This window comes from Lytechinus pictus, chromosome 7 (genome assembly GCF_037042905.1).
Source record: "Lytechinus pictus isolate F3 Inbred chromosome 7, Lp3.0, whole genome shotgun sequence".
NCBI classification, from domain to species: Eukaryota; Metazoa; Echinodermata; class Echinoidea; order Temnopleuroida; family Toxopneustidae; genus Lytechinus; species Lytechinus pictus.
The window spans coordinates 32,473,864-32,492,088 of NC_087251.1; the positions used below are offsets into that span (position 1 = coordinate 32,473,864).

The 18,225-nt window shown below is 33.2% G+C and overlaps 1 protein-coding gene across 1 annotated transcript; it reads right to left on the minus strand.

The window, feature by feature from the left end:
• Window positions 1–705: 705 nt before the first annotated feature.
• On the minus strand, window positions 706–13,340 carry LOC129264535 (serine/threonine-protein phosphatase CPPED1-like). Its single transcript, XM_054902417.2, has 6 exons — window positions 12,900–13,340; window positions 9,973–10,179; window positions 8,146–8,290; window positions 6,362–6,498; window positions 5,132–5,272; window positions 706–4,728 (listed from the first exon to the last, which is right to left on the minus strand). The coding sequence occupies exons 1-6, from the start codon at window positions 12,949–12,951 to the stop codon at window positions 4,520–4,522; spliced, it is 891 nt and encodes a 296-aa protein (XP_054758392.1). The 5' UTR covers window positions 12,952–13,340; the 3' UTR covers window positions 706–4,519.
• Window positions 13,341–18,225: the final 4,885 nt, after the last annotated feature.

Below are 18,225 nucleotides of genomic sequence, written 5' to 3' on the forward strand. Positions count from 1 at the left end.
TACCAATATCAGTCACTGGAGAGAAAGAACAACAACAAAAAAGACACAATCATCTTTACATCGCTTTGCGCCCCCCCCCCCCTAGTGCCGCCCCTGAAATGATAAGAATATGCAATTTTCAAAATCATAATCAATTCTTACGAGCACAAGGAATAGACATAAACACACAAATTATTGATTACATCTTTGCTAAGAAATTCATCTGCAATTGTATGAGCCTGAAGACCAAATGTCGATGATTTCAACAAGTGTAACTTGACATTCAAAATGAATAACCTGTATTTTTCAACAAAAAATATGTTTTTGTAATCACTCATTTTAAATTTTTTTGTTTTGATATTGTCCATTGGACATACATATTCTTGATATGCAGCATTTTTGTTATCTTCAAAACGAGGCAAATGAAATAAATCGCCAACCAACTCTAATACAGCATCAATCACTCAATTAAAAAAAAAAATGTTTTGGTCCAATCATATTGCTCACTCAAATCTCTCAGAAATTGCCCAGTGTATCCCATAACCTCAGTCAGCAAAAAATCCATTATCTCAACAAACATCAATCAACTATATGAAAGACATCATTGGGAATTTTTCATTAAAAAAGAGTCCTTTACAACTGCAACATACACTCATAAAGTCATTTTCACATACTTCAAATTTATGCAGTCTTTTTTATATAAATGAAATAAAATCACCAACCAAATATAATACAAAATTAATCATTCATTTAATAATCTTCTTTTTTTCAGTTCACTCATATTGCTCATTCAAAATTTTTCAGAAGTAGTCCACTGTATCCCCATACCTCAGTCAGCAACTAAATCATTATCCCACTTAACAAAAATTCACTACGTGTAATTACCATTACTGAGAATTTCATTTTAAAAGAGTCCTTCAAAACGATATGAATGCATATTCAAGTACAATAATTTACGCACACTCTCTTATATTATTATCATTTATTATTTCTTTAATTTATATTTATTAGTCAATATCAATATCAATATAAAGATTTCTGCTAAAAGGTTAAACTATATTTCATTCAGATTATGAACGAAAGATTATGAATTATGAATGATACACCAAATGTAACATACATGATACTGATTTTAGAATATTATATTGCACAGGAATCGTGGGAAAACTACCTACATCTATAAATTGATGTGTCACTTTGATAACCTACTGCTCAATCTCGTATTTTATTTTCACATCTCTTTTAGAAACTATTCAAAAAAGATATTCCAATCATCACAGAAAATACTCCTCATTTCATTTTTTATCCTTAGTAAACATCTTTAACCAACTCATATTATGGTTATGTCAAGAAAACATATGAAGATTTATATAAAATCTAAGTCTAATTAAATGCATGCAATTAAAAAATATGGCTTCTATAAATTACATATGAAGATTTATATAAAATGTTAAATCTAAGTCTAATCAAATGCATGCAATTAAAAATATGGCTTCTATAAATTACATATGAAGATTTATATAAATCTAAGTCTAATCAAACGCATGCAATTAAAAAATATGGCTTCTATAAATTACATATGAAGATTTATATAAAATGTTAAATCTAAGTCTAATCAAATGCATGCAATTAAAAATATGGCTTCTATAAATTACATATGAAGATTTATATCAATCTAAGTCTAATCAAACGCATGCAATTAAAAAATATGGCTTCTATAAATTACATATGAAGATTTATATAAAATGTTAAATCTAAGTCTAATCAAATGCATGCAATTAAAAAATATGTCTTCTATAAATTACATATGAAGATTTATATAAATCTAAGTCTAATCAAACGCATGCAATTAAAAAATATGGCTTCTATAAATTACATATGAAGATTTATATAAAATGTTAAACCTAAGTCTAATCAAATGAATGCAATAAAAAAAATATGGCTTCTATAAATTACATATGAAGATTTATATAAAATGTTAAATCTAAGTCTAATCAAATGCATGCAATTAAAAATATGGCTTCTATAAATTACATATGAAGATTTATATCAATCTAAGTCTAATCAAACGCATGCAATTAAAAAATATGGCTTCTATAAATTACATATGAAGATTTATATAAAATGTTAAACCTAAGTCTAATCAAATGCATGCAATTAAAAAATATGGCTTCTATAAATTACATATGAAGATTTATATAAAATGTTAAATCTAATCAAATGAATGCAATCAAAAATATGGCTTCTATAAATTACATATGAAGATTTATATAAAATGTTAAACCTAAGTCTAATCAAATGCATGCAATTAAAAAATATGGCTTCTATAAATTACATATGAAGATTTATATAAAATGTTAAACCTAAGTCTAATCAAATGCATGCAATTAAAAAATATGGCTTCTATAAATTACATATGAAGATTTATATAAAATGTTAAACCTTAGTCTAATCAAATGCATGCAATTAAAAAATATGGCTTCTATAAATTACATATGAAGATTTATGTAAAATGTTAAATCTAAGTCTAATCAAATGCATGCAATTAAAAATATGGCTTCTATAAATTACAAATGAAGATTTATATAAAATCTAAGTCTAATCAAATGCATGCAATTAAAAATATGGCTTCTATAAATTACATATGAAGATTTATATAAAATGTTAAATCTAAGTCTAATCAAATGCATGCAATTAAAAAATATGTCTTCTATAAATTACATACGAAGATTTATATAAAATGTTAAATCTAAGTCTAATCAAATGCATGCAATTAAAAATATGGCTTCTATAAATTACATATGAAGATTTATATAAAATCTAAGTCTAATCAAATGCATGCAATTAAAAAATATGGCTTCTATAAATTACATATGAAGATTTATATAAAATGTTAAATCTAAGTCTAATCAAATGCATGCAATTAAAAAATATGGCTTCTATAAATTACATATGAAGATTTATATAAAATCTAAGTCTAATCAAATGCATGCAATTAAAAATATGGCTTCTATAAATTACTCTAAGGTGTACCAAGACATAAAGAATAAATAGAACAGAGGTATATAAAGTGGAAAGACACATGGTAACAGAACTAGAAACTCGGTTCACAATGGTGTAGTGGTACCGCTTGTACGCACGCAGGCTGGAAAAAAGGCATTTTCTCATAGTGCTGCCATTCTCTGGAATCAGCTGGATAGTGGTACCCGTAGTGCAGTCTGGAGGCAATCCCTCGCTACATCTTATTGGAGAGCGATAAACTACTACTAAATTAAAAATAACTACCCCTATCTGGCTGATTCCAGGGACAAGCAATCAAGTAAACACAAAATTAATCAATAAACATATGATCATAGGGAATATATAATATATGGATTTGCATATGCACAATATGTTGACTTTTGTTCTACATACACACATGTATTTCAGTATGCCTGTGTGTATGTCCTGCATGTTGCTTGTCTCTTTGAACATATTTTCTTCCTTGTTTACTACCTTTTCATTGTTTGTACTTGTTATATGTATGTATTTGTTACTTGTATGCAGGGCCCCCAAGAAAAACAGTGCTTAGTCCACTGATGGGGTTACCCTGGGTAAACAAAACAAAATAAATAAATAAATAAAACAAATGAGAAGGGTGAATTCTATTTTCCAATTACAAAAAAAAAGATTAAATAGATGGAGTGAATATGATAGTAATAATAAATTTGATATAATAATGGCTATGGAAAAGGGAAAGCCAAGGATGAAATATATCTAGTATGCACATGTGTCTGCTTACAACTAATCCTATATTTATAAGATTTGTAGAAAATTTGGCGGTAGATACATCCTCAGAACAACCAAATAACATTCAAGCACATACATGTACAACACAATTACAATGCCAGGGCTATTAATCACTCCTCACCTGTACTACCTCATCATTAAAAAACATTTTAAAGTATCATATCAAGTATATTTGCCATTATCTCCTTTGTGAATTTACTACTTAAAATTTTAATCAAGGGCAGATTACATGTTCAAATTAATTTCAAAATGATATTTACAATGCTGTTACTATCATGTATTTAATTATATTCACCAATAATAATAAAGACAGAGACAGTACCTAACATAACCAACCAATGTGTTCCTTCTTCGGGAAGTTTAAGTCACATAAAAACATACATGTGCATTATCATGGGGACTTGTGCATTATATTTACAAACTGTAAAATATAGGACTAATTTGCTCATATGAGGAAAGCAAAACACATTTATACACACTTAGGAAATAGATAGGACATTTTAATAATCCCAACAAAATAGTTTGCATAGATACATATATTGATTTATAAATGTATTCTTCCTAATCTGCAAACCGTAAAACATCTAGAAAATTATTCTTTCTACATATTTGGTCATTCTTAAACATAGATTTATTGAGTTTTGTTTTATGCTTCAAATAGACCCTTAACATCATCATACATACCTACTCGAGATTAATAGATAACAAATATATATCCATCCATTTCTACCCGGTTGTTTTTTTTTACTCTTTATTCTTTCAAGCTTATTGTCGTTGGTATATGATCCATCTCATAATACTGATGTGTGATACCCTCTTCCTTTACCTTCACGATCCTGATACCTGGTATGTCTGTCGCCCTCTGTTGCCAGCCCATCGCTGAGGTCACCACCTGTTCCACCCCCTTGTAGAACCCGCCATCATTTTGGTGATAATGACCGGAGAAAACAACCTTCACTCCTGTCAGACATAACAGAGGTAGAGATGAACAGGTTTAGAAAACTCTTTGATACCCTGATTTAAGACGTTGACTTAATATCAAAAGAAATATGCTGTACAAACTGAGTATATTTTTTAAAATGTTGTGATTGCTGCTGTAGATGAATTGTAATCAAAGACATGGGCCCCGTTGCATAAAAGTTGCCATTATGGTATCTTTCATGAAATCCTTGATTTTGATTGGCTGATGAGCATTGTTTCCATGGTGGTTACCATTGGATGGCAAATTTACTATAGTAGCTTTTATTCAATGGGTCATGGTGTCATTTATATAACTATAAATCTTAGAAGTAACAAATCACCAGAGAGAGCATAAAAAAGTTATTGTACCTAGCTACACCATTTAAGTCCGTTAATAACTTACCAGCGTCATTAAACTTTTCAAGCATCTTGAGGCGGAATTCCTTTTCAATATTGAAATAGACTTTCTCTTCATCTGGCTCCTGGAGAAACCATGCTATGTGCTGGAATACCACAGCATGCTTGCATCCTGACGTTTTTATTGCTAAAATAAATAGAATAGAAAAATATCTTCACCAACACCTCTTTAAAGGTTTCATCGTAATTTAACCGGAATTTAAAAAAAGGAAAACTCAATTCATATAATAATAATAAGTAACATTATTTGTATTTGTATATCTCTAACACTTAGGAAAAAATAGAAAAAGAGAAGGAATTTCAGGAAAAAAAATGAATAAATACTAATAATAATAATTAAAGTAATTATGAAAGGAATGGAATGGAATAGAAAGTAGTATTTAAATTGACAAACTATATAAGTACTTTACTCAAGAAATTTTGTTTCAAAGATATATTTGATATTGTGTCTGTGATCTAGGTTTGAAACAATAAAGATTCTTAATCATACCAAACTTCTACACCTAAAAAAGAGCATTAACTAACTACCAAAATTAATCTGATACTCTATACAGTCATGACAGAAAGTTTCATTATATCTACATGTATCAAGTGAAGTGTTCTGGAAGTAGAACCACATGAATGAACATAACGGACACAAAATGTTTTTCATCAGTTTACTGAATGAATAGCAACTAAATAAGGAATGGTAAAAAAAAAAAGAAAAATATGTTTTATACATTTCATAACAAATAGTGAAGGAGAGCACATGACATAGCTGAAACATGGCAGATGAACATGAAATAGCAATAGTATACATGTATTTAAGAGTTTCAAAGATGAAAAATACATATTAATAAGCAACTAAAGTAACTCAATCTGGAAATAGTCAGTCAAAAATAGTATTACTATTATAATTTTTTGTGTGTGTCATCTTTGCTGGGAGGCAATAAGTGAACTGAATCACTATGACCCGCAGGTCTCTCATCCCAATATAACTGATAAGAGGGTTTCCCCTACACTTATATGAATAATGCAGTGGGTTCTTAACATGCAAAGGTAGTGACTCTTCTCTACTAAACTGCCAATCATCATTTTGATTTTTGATTAAAGTATACATATAATCTTTCAGATACACTAGATTGGTAACATTACTACTCTAACAAAGAAATGCATGGAAAATATGCACCTGCAACATGTCAAGACAATCACATGAGACAAGAGAGGGCACACTTACCTTCTACTTCTTGAAGCAGCCAATCATCATGTTGCTTTCTAATCTCTTTGGATTTACTATCATCATGGTACATCTGAGTGTTGAGGACTAAGAACCGAACACCACCAGCCCAGAAACCATAGTAATCATCTCCAAACCTGATTATATAAGAACAGATTTTTTTTAACTTGATGATTTAGACAAAGTAAGGCCCTTATAACAGGGTTCAACAACTCACAGAGTCTTCCTACTAATCATATTAATTCAATGAAACCTTCTTTCAAATGAAACACCTAATTCTATCCAAACAAAACAATTATTTGAATGGTAAGAGAAAAATTCCATCAAAATTGGATGTAAAATACTATAATTTTGTTTATCTAATACAAAAAAGTTAAATATCAAATGCTTAACAGGAAAAAGCTAGAGTTCTATGGACATCCCCAGTGATAATTTCATTTCAAAAGAATTAGAAAAGAAACTAGTCAAAATAGATACAGGATGACCGATGTATTGGTCCCTAAAAATATACGTTAGCAGGGTAACACTTTGGATTTGGGAAATCAAAAAAACTCAAGTAACTGTAAAAGTAAAGTTACAAATAAAAATATTGAAGATAAAAAAATAACCATGAGCAATGACTTATCTATACTCTTTACCCTTTCGTCAGCCGGAATAACAAGATTTTTGACAAGGTAATGCTAAATTTCATTAAGAAGATAAAACCACTGGTATGTGTGCTCATAAAGCATGAGAAGTTTTCTGACTAAACAGGATTTCAACTTGGTAATATGACCCTCGTAAAGCCAGATCAGGGCAGTGTAACAGGATGTTATTACTAATTTACTAGACTACTAGTCTAGGTGTGATGTCATATATTTGACATGTGAGGAATATGTGGATATGTCAACAAGTTGGTGGTGATATTTGTGACATACTACTGACTGTAGATGAAAAATTAATGGGTCATTCATATAATTCTCATTCTACATGATTCCAAGATATTGAACATGTACATAGAAACTTCGAACAATTTCTGATCTTTTAGTAACCTGCATGGGGCAACTTGACATAGCCATAGAACTTCCACCATGGTGAGGATAATAGTAAGATCAAATAAAGTACATAAGTATACATGAAATAATAATAAGAAATTAATTTGTTTATGCTACTGGGGTTTCTCATCATAACTCATGTTCCTTTTTTTTTTAGTCCCTCAACATTCATCATGATGACAAATTAGAAGAGTATTAATAGCAATAGTACTTAATTTAATCATCACACAAGCAAATGTACAATCGGTCATTATTAAAAGCAGGGAGTTGAGAAAGTTGAGAGGTAATTCCATAAAAGTTACTCCGTTAGAACCATGTGACTGCATTTGCCTGCAGATTTTCATCTCACCGGAAGCATGTACCAAATGACGTCATTCAAACACGTTTACGATCGCGGTCCTGCTTATACTTCCCTAGAAACCCTGATTCTGGTCAAACAACGTTTTGAAACGCACCTATTTGTAAGTTTACATTTGGCATTCTGAAACGTCGTTTAAATGAGAGCAAGCATGGACACAACCGTGTTTTGGACTACTCAAGTACGAAAACGCTGATTCTGGCCTGAAAAGTAGAAGCATAAACATGCCCTAATTACTTTTTAGCCAATAACATTGACATTCGCATCCTACCAGCAGTACCGGTCACCCATTTCACACCTGGGTGTGGAGAGTGGCATTGTATAACTTGATGCCTTGCCAAAGAATGCATCCCTACTTCCAAGCAGTTACAGCAAGACCCATGGTTAATTACCTTTCTGTGTAAGCTGCAATGGATGCCGCATCCGGTATTCTACCAACATCATGGTTACCACTGACCAGAACAAGAGGGATCTTGGAATCAAGCTTAGAGAACTCTTTGATGAAGTCTGCTTCTTGCTCATCCCGAAGGTACTCTCCTACAAGAAACAAAATGATTGCAGAGTTAAGATTACAGATGTCTTTTATGAAAATATAGAGATATATTATTGAAAAAAAAATGTTGCTGTAGCCCTATACTGTATACAAGAGAGAAAACTTTGGTTACGTGTGCTCTTAGTGTTTTAATCAATTTATCATCAACAATTAAAAAAAATTGAGTTTGAACAGAATCCAATAAAATCACTGCTAAAGTAATTGTAAATAATTTTTTTTTAATGTTCCAAATGATCCTAGTATGCAATCAACAATTGCTTTTAAAATATAAGCAAAAGCAGCATAATAATAATAATAATAGGCATTTGCATAGCGCCATCTATCTAGAAACAATCTATTCTGAGGCGCATTGTTATTATTATCATTATTACCCTGGCTTTAGCTCTAGCTGCCTTTCAGCGCTCCTACAGTAAAGGAATTAATCCTGCAGAGTATACCCATTCACTTCACCTGGGTCGAGTGCAGCACAGTGTGGATAAATTTCTTGCTGAAGGAAAACACGCCATGGCTAGGATTCGAACCCACGACCCTCTGTTTGAAAGGGGAGAGTTAGGACCACTAGACCAAGACATGCCCTACGCACATGACATTTCTATAGGGTGACTGGTCTTTTCCCAGCACATGTGCTTATCTGTGTTGGTGATCTTCAGTGTACTTGTTTGCTTTTCAGCTTAGACTGCATGATTTTACACAACTAGATTAAAGGGCCGTCTGCACCATCCCGAGTTTTCAAATTAGCGCGCTATTTCTGATCCGGCAAATTATCCCGATCTGAACAATCTCGAGATTATTTGCAATGGAGACGCAATTATCGCGCTAGTTCGTAGGATTAATCTTGAGATTGCAATCCCAAGTCAACTTGGGATTATTTGCAAAATAGCGCGCTATTTTGCAAATTATCGCGCTAATTCGTAGGTGCAGACGCACTGGGGATTATTTATTCACGGCATCAGACCATAATGCAGCGATGCCTCGCACGAGCAGGAATCGCTATTCTTGCGATGGTGGAGACGGGGTTTCTTGAATCTCTAGATTAATCACGAAGAGGGCTGATCGGGCTAAAATCTTGAGATTGGGCAAACTCGGGATGGTGCAGCACCGCCTACAGTAATCTAGATCTATGATGATGATGGAGGTAACAATCTACCCCAATTTAATGGTCTATTTGAGTTTAGCTTTTGTGTATACATGCTTTGCTTCTGCAGAAAACAGCATTTTAATAATAGGAACCAGTATCCATGACAACAACATTAAACTATAATACTATATATATATTCCAATGAAATATACATTTATCATTAGTGCTAAATGTAGAGTTTCCTGTACATAATATTCCATGAACCTGGGAGAGGGTTGTCTCATCCCCCCCCCTAGATAAACAAAAATTCTGACAAAATCGCCTACCTATGGCTGCAATGTCCATGGTATGTTTATAAGTGGACATAGCACTTTAGCCAAAGCCAGTCCCATATGTATAAGAACAAATATATTACCCATGAAGTGTCACTGCAAACCAATTTTATACAGTAGGCCTATATCTGTATTTTTCCACTGAATGACCCCAATCCAACTCTCCACCCACCCACCCACCCACCCATCCCCCCCCCCCCCCAACAAAACAAACAGCAATCAAAATTCGCCTTACAGCCTATTCCTCATACATTACCTGGACAGCTTTGAACAAGGTCCCCACACACTACAAAAAACTTTGGCCTTGGTGTCATGGCGTTGACTGCTTCAATGGCTTGCCTTGTAAGCGCCACCTCCTGATCCCAACTGATATCTTCCTTGCCAGCCATGGTGTCCATCATGCCATACTGTGGATCAGCTCCCACCACAAACATGTATGGACCTTCCCAAGATTCTTCATTACCTGTAAAATAATATTAAGCTGGTGCTTATATAATGCATTATCAATTAAAATTGCTCTATGGGCAGTTCTACGTTTACGGAGTGACATTCAGAAACAAGTTTTTAGCATTTAAACAAAGATATCACCCAAATTTACATAGTTATATTTGCAAAGAAATGGTACCTGACAATAGTTGCTGAAACCCACTTTTCAAAATAATATCATTTGTTATTTTGATCCACTGAATTAATGAGATATGAATATTCATAATCATGGTTACGGAGTGACGTAAAATGGACATGCATATTTGAGGAGAAAACATATTGCTCAAACTCTGTGAACTATAAATGGCTATCACAATGTTGAGTTATTGATTGGATTTTATGTTGTTCTAGCTTTAATATGCTGCATTACATTAAAAAAATTTGTGTATTTTTTCATTAATTACTAAATTACAACAAACCCATATACAAAGTGTCATCTGAAATATTCACACACAGGTAACGTAAAATGAACTAACATTTTAAAATTTTCTTTTGATATGATGTAAAATTATGTAAAAGAAAGTTTTACAAAACAAGCAATAATTTTCTGTTAAATTGAAATTAAGTAAAAAACAATATGTAGTCCCATGTATAGAATTTTTTGTATGGTTTGGATTGTATTCATGAAATCCCATATGAGTTTTAATAGAAAAATTGATCCAGATTTGAAATAGAGCCAATATAAATTTTTGGAATATGTCCACTTTTGCTTGGAATTGCCCCTATGCTCTTTATGTACAGAGCTTTCCAATTTCACAATACCAAAAAAAAGCCGAATAACTTTACAATCCAATGTCATAATCGATTATGAGAGCATGGAAACTAACTGTGGTGTTAGAAGTTTTTTAGAACATTGCATCACACACACGATACATTATGACATTGGATTCTAATGGTAAGCCAAAAAAAAAAGGAATCCAACTGTGAATATCAGATATGATCAACAGATCTATGTCATTATTATGGATGCTGCATAATATCACCATGAGGGCAAAGTAAAGTAATATTTATCAATACAAGAGGCAATTGATGGGGGGGGGAATAGTTTGAATAGCATACCCTTTTTTCCTGATATGGGCAATTTCGATACCATATTCACTACACGTAGTCGTAGGTTCATCATCCAGCCATGAAAAAACAACTGTTTTACATGCTTTTGTGTATGAGCATGGTATGGTGTCCACTTGAGTTGGTTTCAATTCATATCAATAATTTAGTACTACACATGATGCACTTTGGTTTACCTCATTGTATTCGCTTTTGTTAATAAAATGACATACGAACTAGGATGAATGAACATCAGTCCTTAATAGCTAAAAGTTATTCTATCTGTACACAAAGGTGTACATTTTTATACTCTTCTTTTCTGCTTTAATGATCCTTATAAAAACAAGTGGAACGCCTCTGGCAGTCTCCCCTGCATTACGTGCTTCGATATAGCAGCAGTGCTGACTTTGAAAACAGCTATTGAATAATTATTCACAAAAGAAGACATACTATGTCCATTGACCCAAAATTACCTTTGACCATGATCATGTGATCTAAGATGTGTGCAAAACAATCATTTATACTTGATTACTCTTATATCTATGTTTCATAAACTAGATCCATGAACTTTCTTAGTTATGATGCCAATTCAACTACTCCCAACATGACCAAAGTTCATTGACCCTAAATGACCTTGGACATGTGACCTGAAACTCCCACAGGATGTTCAGTGACTGATACTTGATTTACTCATGTGTCCAAGTTTTATGAACTACATGTATAGATCCATAAACATTTAAAGTTACGATGGAAATTCAACAAATATCCCTAACATGCCCAAAGTTCATTGACCCTAAATGACCTTTGACCTTGCCAATGTGACCTGAAACTCAAGCAGGATGTTAAGTAATACTTCATTACGCTTATGTGTAAGTTTCATGAAGTAGGACCATATACTTCCTAAGTTATGATGACATTTCAAAAACTTAACCTTAGGTTAAGATTTCGAAATTGATTCCCCCAACATGGTCCAAGTTCATTGACCCTAAATGACCTTGGTCATGTGACCTGAAACCAAGGCAGGATGTTCAATAATACCTGATTATCCTAAGGGCCTTATGTCCAAGTTTCATGAACTAGGTCCATATACTTTCTAAGTTATGTCATTTCTTAAACTTAACCTTACATCTATGTTAAGATTGTATGTTGACGCCGGCGCCGCCGTAGCTGTAGGAAAAAGTGGCGCCAACAGTCTCGCTCTGCTATGCAGGTGAGACAAAAATGATAATATATTGCATTTAAAAAACACTAGCCTCGTTTCTAAAGCATTTGTAACAGAAAACGGCTATAACATGTGGTACCACAAAAGAAAACATATCACCAACTTCAATTTCATCACTTATTTGTAAGGCATGAATAAAATGATGAAATATCATTTAGCTAATTTAGCATGTTTAGTGCCCACTCATTACTCAAGCAAATGCAAGGTTAGTTTAACAAAACATTTTGTACAATTCGATTTTACAAATTATTCTCCGTGTGATTTTCAGTCTATATGACTGAGTTTTTTTGGATGTGATAAACAAAACAAAATTAACACACAATCTAAAATTTTTATATTTTTCTACCTCATTTACTAATGTAATACCATTACTAGAGAGATTATTTACACACAAAAAAATCCACTTCAAAATCGTCATTAGATTTTACCTGTGAATCCATGGTATTGGCGATCCCTAGCTTCTATCTTGAAGTCAGTCATTTCTTGGACTTAAATGTGTGAACAAAAAGAAACTCGTATTTTTGTTTCCTTTCAAACAGCGCGGTGAATGATTTCTTCAGCTGATGTCGGAGGAAAACCGCCTCGAGTTCCGGCGCAGCTCGGTCACAATTATTGTGCTTCAAGAGTTAAAAAAAAAATCTCTATGACAATATCCGTTTGAAAATTGGCATCCGAATTCTATGATAAACATATAAAACGCATCAGTCATTAGTGGACCTAATACACATCGTTCTAATCTAAGTTAGTATACTGTAGTGTCGTGGTGTAGTAATTCCAATTCCGACTTTCTCGAACACGCGATTGAAACCACATCATAATTTTCCCGATTTTGTGACGCAATGCATGTGTGTTGAAATGTTGGCTTGAAATGGGATTTCCCCGGAATTAAAATTAGTCTTGTTATTCAGACATTATGGAGTGAGCCTCTATGTAGATAGAGTGAAGATTTATACAGAGCCAATTACACCGTCTAAAAACACTTCATTTATACACATCTAAAAAAAAATCATCTAAAACTATACACGATGTAAATGTTGCAAACATAAACTATTGCCAGTATTATCAATTTTAGCTGTATCCGTGAGTGGGGCCTGATGTCTGTAGACTACATTGAAATTGGCGTATTGTGCACGGGTCACATTTCCATGGGGGCAGTGGCGTAGCTACGGGGGGCATGGGGGGGGGGCACGTGCCCCCCCCCTGAGATTTGGTGTGCCCCCCCAGGTGCCCCCCCCCCCCTGAAAAAAATTGGCAGAGCAAAAAAAAAAAAGGGAGAAAGAAGAAAAGAAAAAAAGAAAAAAAAAGAAAGACAGAAGAAAAAAAAAGAAGAAGAAAATAAGAGGAGGAAGACGAGTGAATGAAATAATGTAAGGGGAAGACTTGCAAAAATAAAAAAAAAATAAAAAAAGTTTGCTTGCGCTTCGCGCCAGAATTGCCTGTTCGATGAGATTCATATCTTGCTCAATAGGCTGATATGGAGCAAGTTTTGAAGTCTATATACAAAACATATTTTAGCTCGGACATCGAGCTTTCATTATTTTTTTTTCATTTACAAATTTCAAAATTTAAAATCTGTAAAATGTTTGTTTTTATGGTCTACATATCAGCATTTTAAGCTCACGCTGCGTGGTCACATTGTTTGATTTTCCAAGTTCATATTGTCTAGGTGTATTCCATAATGTTCCATTAAACAAATGTATTCAGAATGCCCAGATTCTAGGTCTAAATCTAAAACATGCGCGATAGCCTGCATGTTCTTTATTTAAAATGTACTTAAATTATCCAGTTTCACATCAAAATATCAATAATTGTCTGCTCACGCTTCATGATCGCATTATTAATGATACCCAATTAACTATATCCTATTCATGATTTACAAAATATGAATAGAGTGTCCCGCTTTTAGGTCTGAAATCTCAATTTTCTACCTCTCGCGCTTCGCGCTCGCATCAATTGTTTAGTTACATACCTATCCCATTTATTAATACAAAAAGTGCTTAGAATTACCATTTTTAGGTCGGAATGTCAAAAAAATTTGCTCGCGCTTCGCGCTCGCATTATTGAAATATATACCGTCTTCGTGGGTAACTGTAAGCAGTCCTTAACAGGTTCCTTTTCGATAATGCTAGAACAGTTAATAAAAATTTCTGCTCGCGCTTGGCGTTCGCAGTAACCATCTTGTTACATACGAATCTTGTTCAGGATCACACATAACATTGCCCAGAATATTAAATTTTCAGGACAAAATACATGAAAGTAAAAAAAAAAATCGCTCGTGCTTCGCGCTCGCACTTTTTATAAGGCTTATGAGATTATTTCATGTTAATGTTGTTTTATAAGAATAAAACTAAGAAGTGACTGATCGGGGAAAATATAGCTGAAGATAATTTCGGGCACCGTCCCCTATTGGCGAAAGTCGGATCTGCCCTTGTGACACATGATACACACACACCGAAAAAATGGTGCCCCCCCCTGAAAAAGCAAGGACCCCCCAGTGCCCCCCCAGGAATAAAATCCTAGCTACGCCACTGATGGGGGGGGGGGGTAAATTGCCAATTTGTCCACTCATCACATGGTCTATCTTCATCTAGTCTAATGCCATTACGTCCATCAATATTTCGTCTAACAACCATTTGGTCCAATCATCACATCAATTCGATGAAATGGTACATGGACTAAATGGCCATTGGAACAACTGGTTATTGAACAAAATGGTGAGTGGACAAAATAGCAATTAGACCATGTGGATTGGACGAACTGACAGACCAAATGATAGTAGACGAAATTGGCATTGGACCAATTGAAAATTAAATTACTTTACAGTCACGTGGGTACTAATTTCCCTCTGTGCAGTCAAAAAACAAGTCAAATACAGATCTATAGACGCTTATCAGACGGGCTCTTTATTAAGTGTATACCAATAAAATTAAATTTTATTGTAAAAAAGACAAATTCAAATAAATAGACTGAATAGATTTCTCTTCATTTAAAGATAAATGTTCTATTTTTTAGCAACCCTGAATAGGCCTATCTTTTCAAATTTGAATTGTGTTTTTTCAATGTGGCACCATCATGGTGGCTGCCTGGAATGAGAATGAAAGGGCCTTACTTGTTTCCAATCATTCCAAGTCAAATTTGGTAATTCTGAGATCCTTTCCTGGTTCAAAATTACTTTCTGAAGTTTAATACACTATATGATGGCTCTATTGTAGAGCGCTCGCCTCATGAACGGGAGGTCGTGGGTTCGATCTCCAATCGAGTCATACCAAAGACTTTAAAAATGGGACCTTCTTGCTACTCAGCATTTAGATTAGTGAAGGATAATATAACCATGTTATGTTATGCAGGGCCCGCTGGAAGAACAGCTTATAGCTGAAGTGGCTACCCTGGGTAAATAAGAGTTATCATTATTATAATTAAACAGATAAATGAAATAAGCAACATACTCTAGCTCAACGATGGAATATTATGTCACCAAAACAAAAACCTCTTTAAATATGGAGTTTTTTCTTTCTTGATCCTCATCAACATTTCTGTAAAAGAGATTGCACAGACTGATCCCAGATTTTTAAGTTCCATAAACATTGTGCAATAAATTCAAAATAAACTTTAATGTTTTGAGTTGTTGTGCAATAAATTCAAAATAAACTCTTTTATGTTTCGAGTTTTTGGTGGAATGTGTTTTGAACTCAAATGAACAGCACATGTATATGGCTTACTCTCTGCTTCTCCACATCTTTCTTTCTCTCTCCTTTTCTCATTTACTCTCACTTTTGTCTCTCTCACACACACATCGACATAACCAAACATTCTTACTCATGAACACACACGAAAACATGCACACCCTTACACTATCATTCTGTACGAAGGCAAAATATTTCAGACGAGTGTAGTATTATGATATATTTATTGCTAATATATTTCTCTCTATGGAAGACATAAGTGTACATCAGTAACTACACTAGGTATAACCATTCTTGGAAGAAGAAAAAAATGACTACCTAATATATAAAATCAAAATAATAGTATACATATGGTTTGCAAATGCTCCCATCCATGAACGAGTGAGTCTACATTTCCACAATTCAAAGATAGAAATAATAATAGGGAAGTGCATTCCAATCAGGACAATGAACCCAAGGGGGTATTGCAAGAAATCTATTTGCAATCAATTTCAAATATCAATTACAAATTTACACTTTAAAAAGCCTATTTTCAAATAAATCAAATCAATTGCAAATTTGGACTTATTTCCAGGACTTATAATTGACTTTAGGATCCAAAAACTAGCCTGATTTGCAAATTAATTGCAACTTAACAGTAACATCCCCTGAATAGATTTACATCCAGGTGCCCATTTCATAAACTTGTTATAATAACAAATTTGCAATAACAGTTCAAAGCTACTGAGATTATTCAAATTGCAAGAATCTTCAATCCTGAAGGAGGCAGATTTAACCTAAAGAAGAAGGAATTGAGTGGTTGATAGTAAACTTGTTATCGAAACTAGCATTTGTTATTATAGCAAGTATTTCAATATTTCCCGGGGAGCATTCAAGAAAGTTTCCTAACTCAATTGCTAAGCATACTACAATGGCTTTTAAAAATTTTAAATATTAAAATTTAAAAAAAAGTTAGATATAATCATACGACTAAAAACAATATGACTTTAATATAATACATACCATTCCATAACTGTAAAATATAACAAATATTTCCATGAATTATATACATACAAATATCTATATAAAGATTTCAAAACACAGTCTGTGTAACAATAATTAACAAGGTATTACAATTTTGTTGTCCTTTCAAATGATTGATTGAAAGACAATCAGAGTAGCAAAAACTATGTGTACAACATAACAATGAAGGTGTAAAGACAACACTTTCTCATATATGTTTTTTCAGCTTATAGGATTAAATCAGTATTTTCTCAGATATATTACCCAAAACTTCAAAATAAAACATAACATTACATGGGATATGTAGAATCGAATCAGTGATAGGTCGATACGCCATCACATGTCATCATATCTGCAAAGATCAAATTTATTATAGTCAAGGATTTGACGTCACCTTGGTGAATATAACTGCATTGTATTGTAAACTATGGCGTTTTTTTCAATGAGGTGACATCACTTTCTGCTTAAAACTTGCGTAATCAAGTAGTTTACTTGATGTACGTGCTAGTGTGTACGCGTCGATTTCATGAAGCACGCACCTGCTAAATTTTTTTTCATTATGATGTAGACAGATCATATTGCATAAAAGTTACCATTATGGTAACTTTGCCATTCAGTGGTAACTTGCATGGTATCCTTGATTCTGATTGGTTGTTGATCAGTGTTACCATAGTAGTTACCATTGGACGGCAAAGTTTTTTGCGATGGGGCCCAGAGCTGCAGCAATCATGAGTTTATCATAGAGCCATATCATAAAGGCAGATTCTAATGGTGAATCTACATAGACTATATAATAAAATAACAGATATTACCTGGTCTATCTCTTCATATATAACATTTTAAACTCCCCTTTGAAGCTATATTTTTCCCTTGGGAAAATATTTTCCCTCAGCACTGCGCGCTTTGTGTAAAATATCCCGTTGGTAAAATGTAACTCTGTCAGGGAAATGAAATGTTATTTTGATGAAACTCTAGGTAGGCAATATCTGTATAGTAAAACATCTATTTGTTGGTCAGTGTATAACCAAGAAATTTGTCTTATCTTAGATGAACTGTAATAAATTCTATG

Coding starts and splice junctions, on each gene's coding strand:
- LOC129264535 (XM_054902417.2), bottom strand. CDS start 12,951: ATGACTGACTTCAAGATAGAAGCTAGGGATCGCCAATACCATGGATTC. Junction 8,291..9,972: donor CCTTGTTCAAAGCTGTCCAG/GTAATGTATGAG, acceptor TGTTTCTTGTAG/GAGAGTACCTTCGGGATGAG. Junction 4,729..5,131: donor TGAAAAGTTTAATGACGCTG/GTAAGTTATTAA, acceptor TATGTCTGACAG/GAGTGAAGGTTGTTTTCTCC.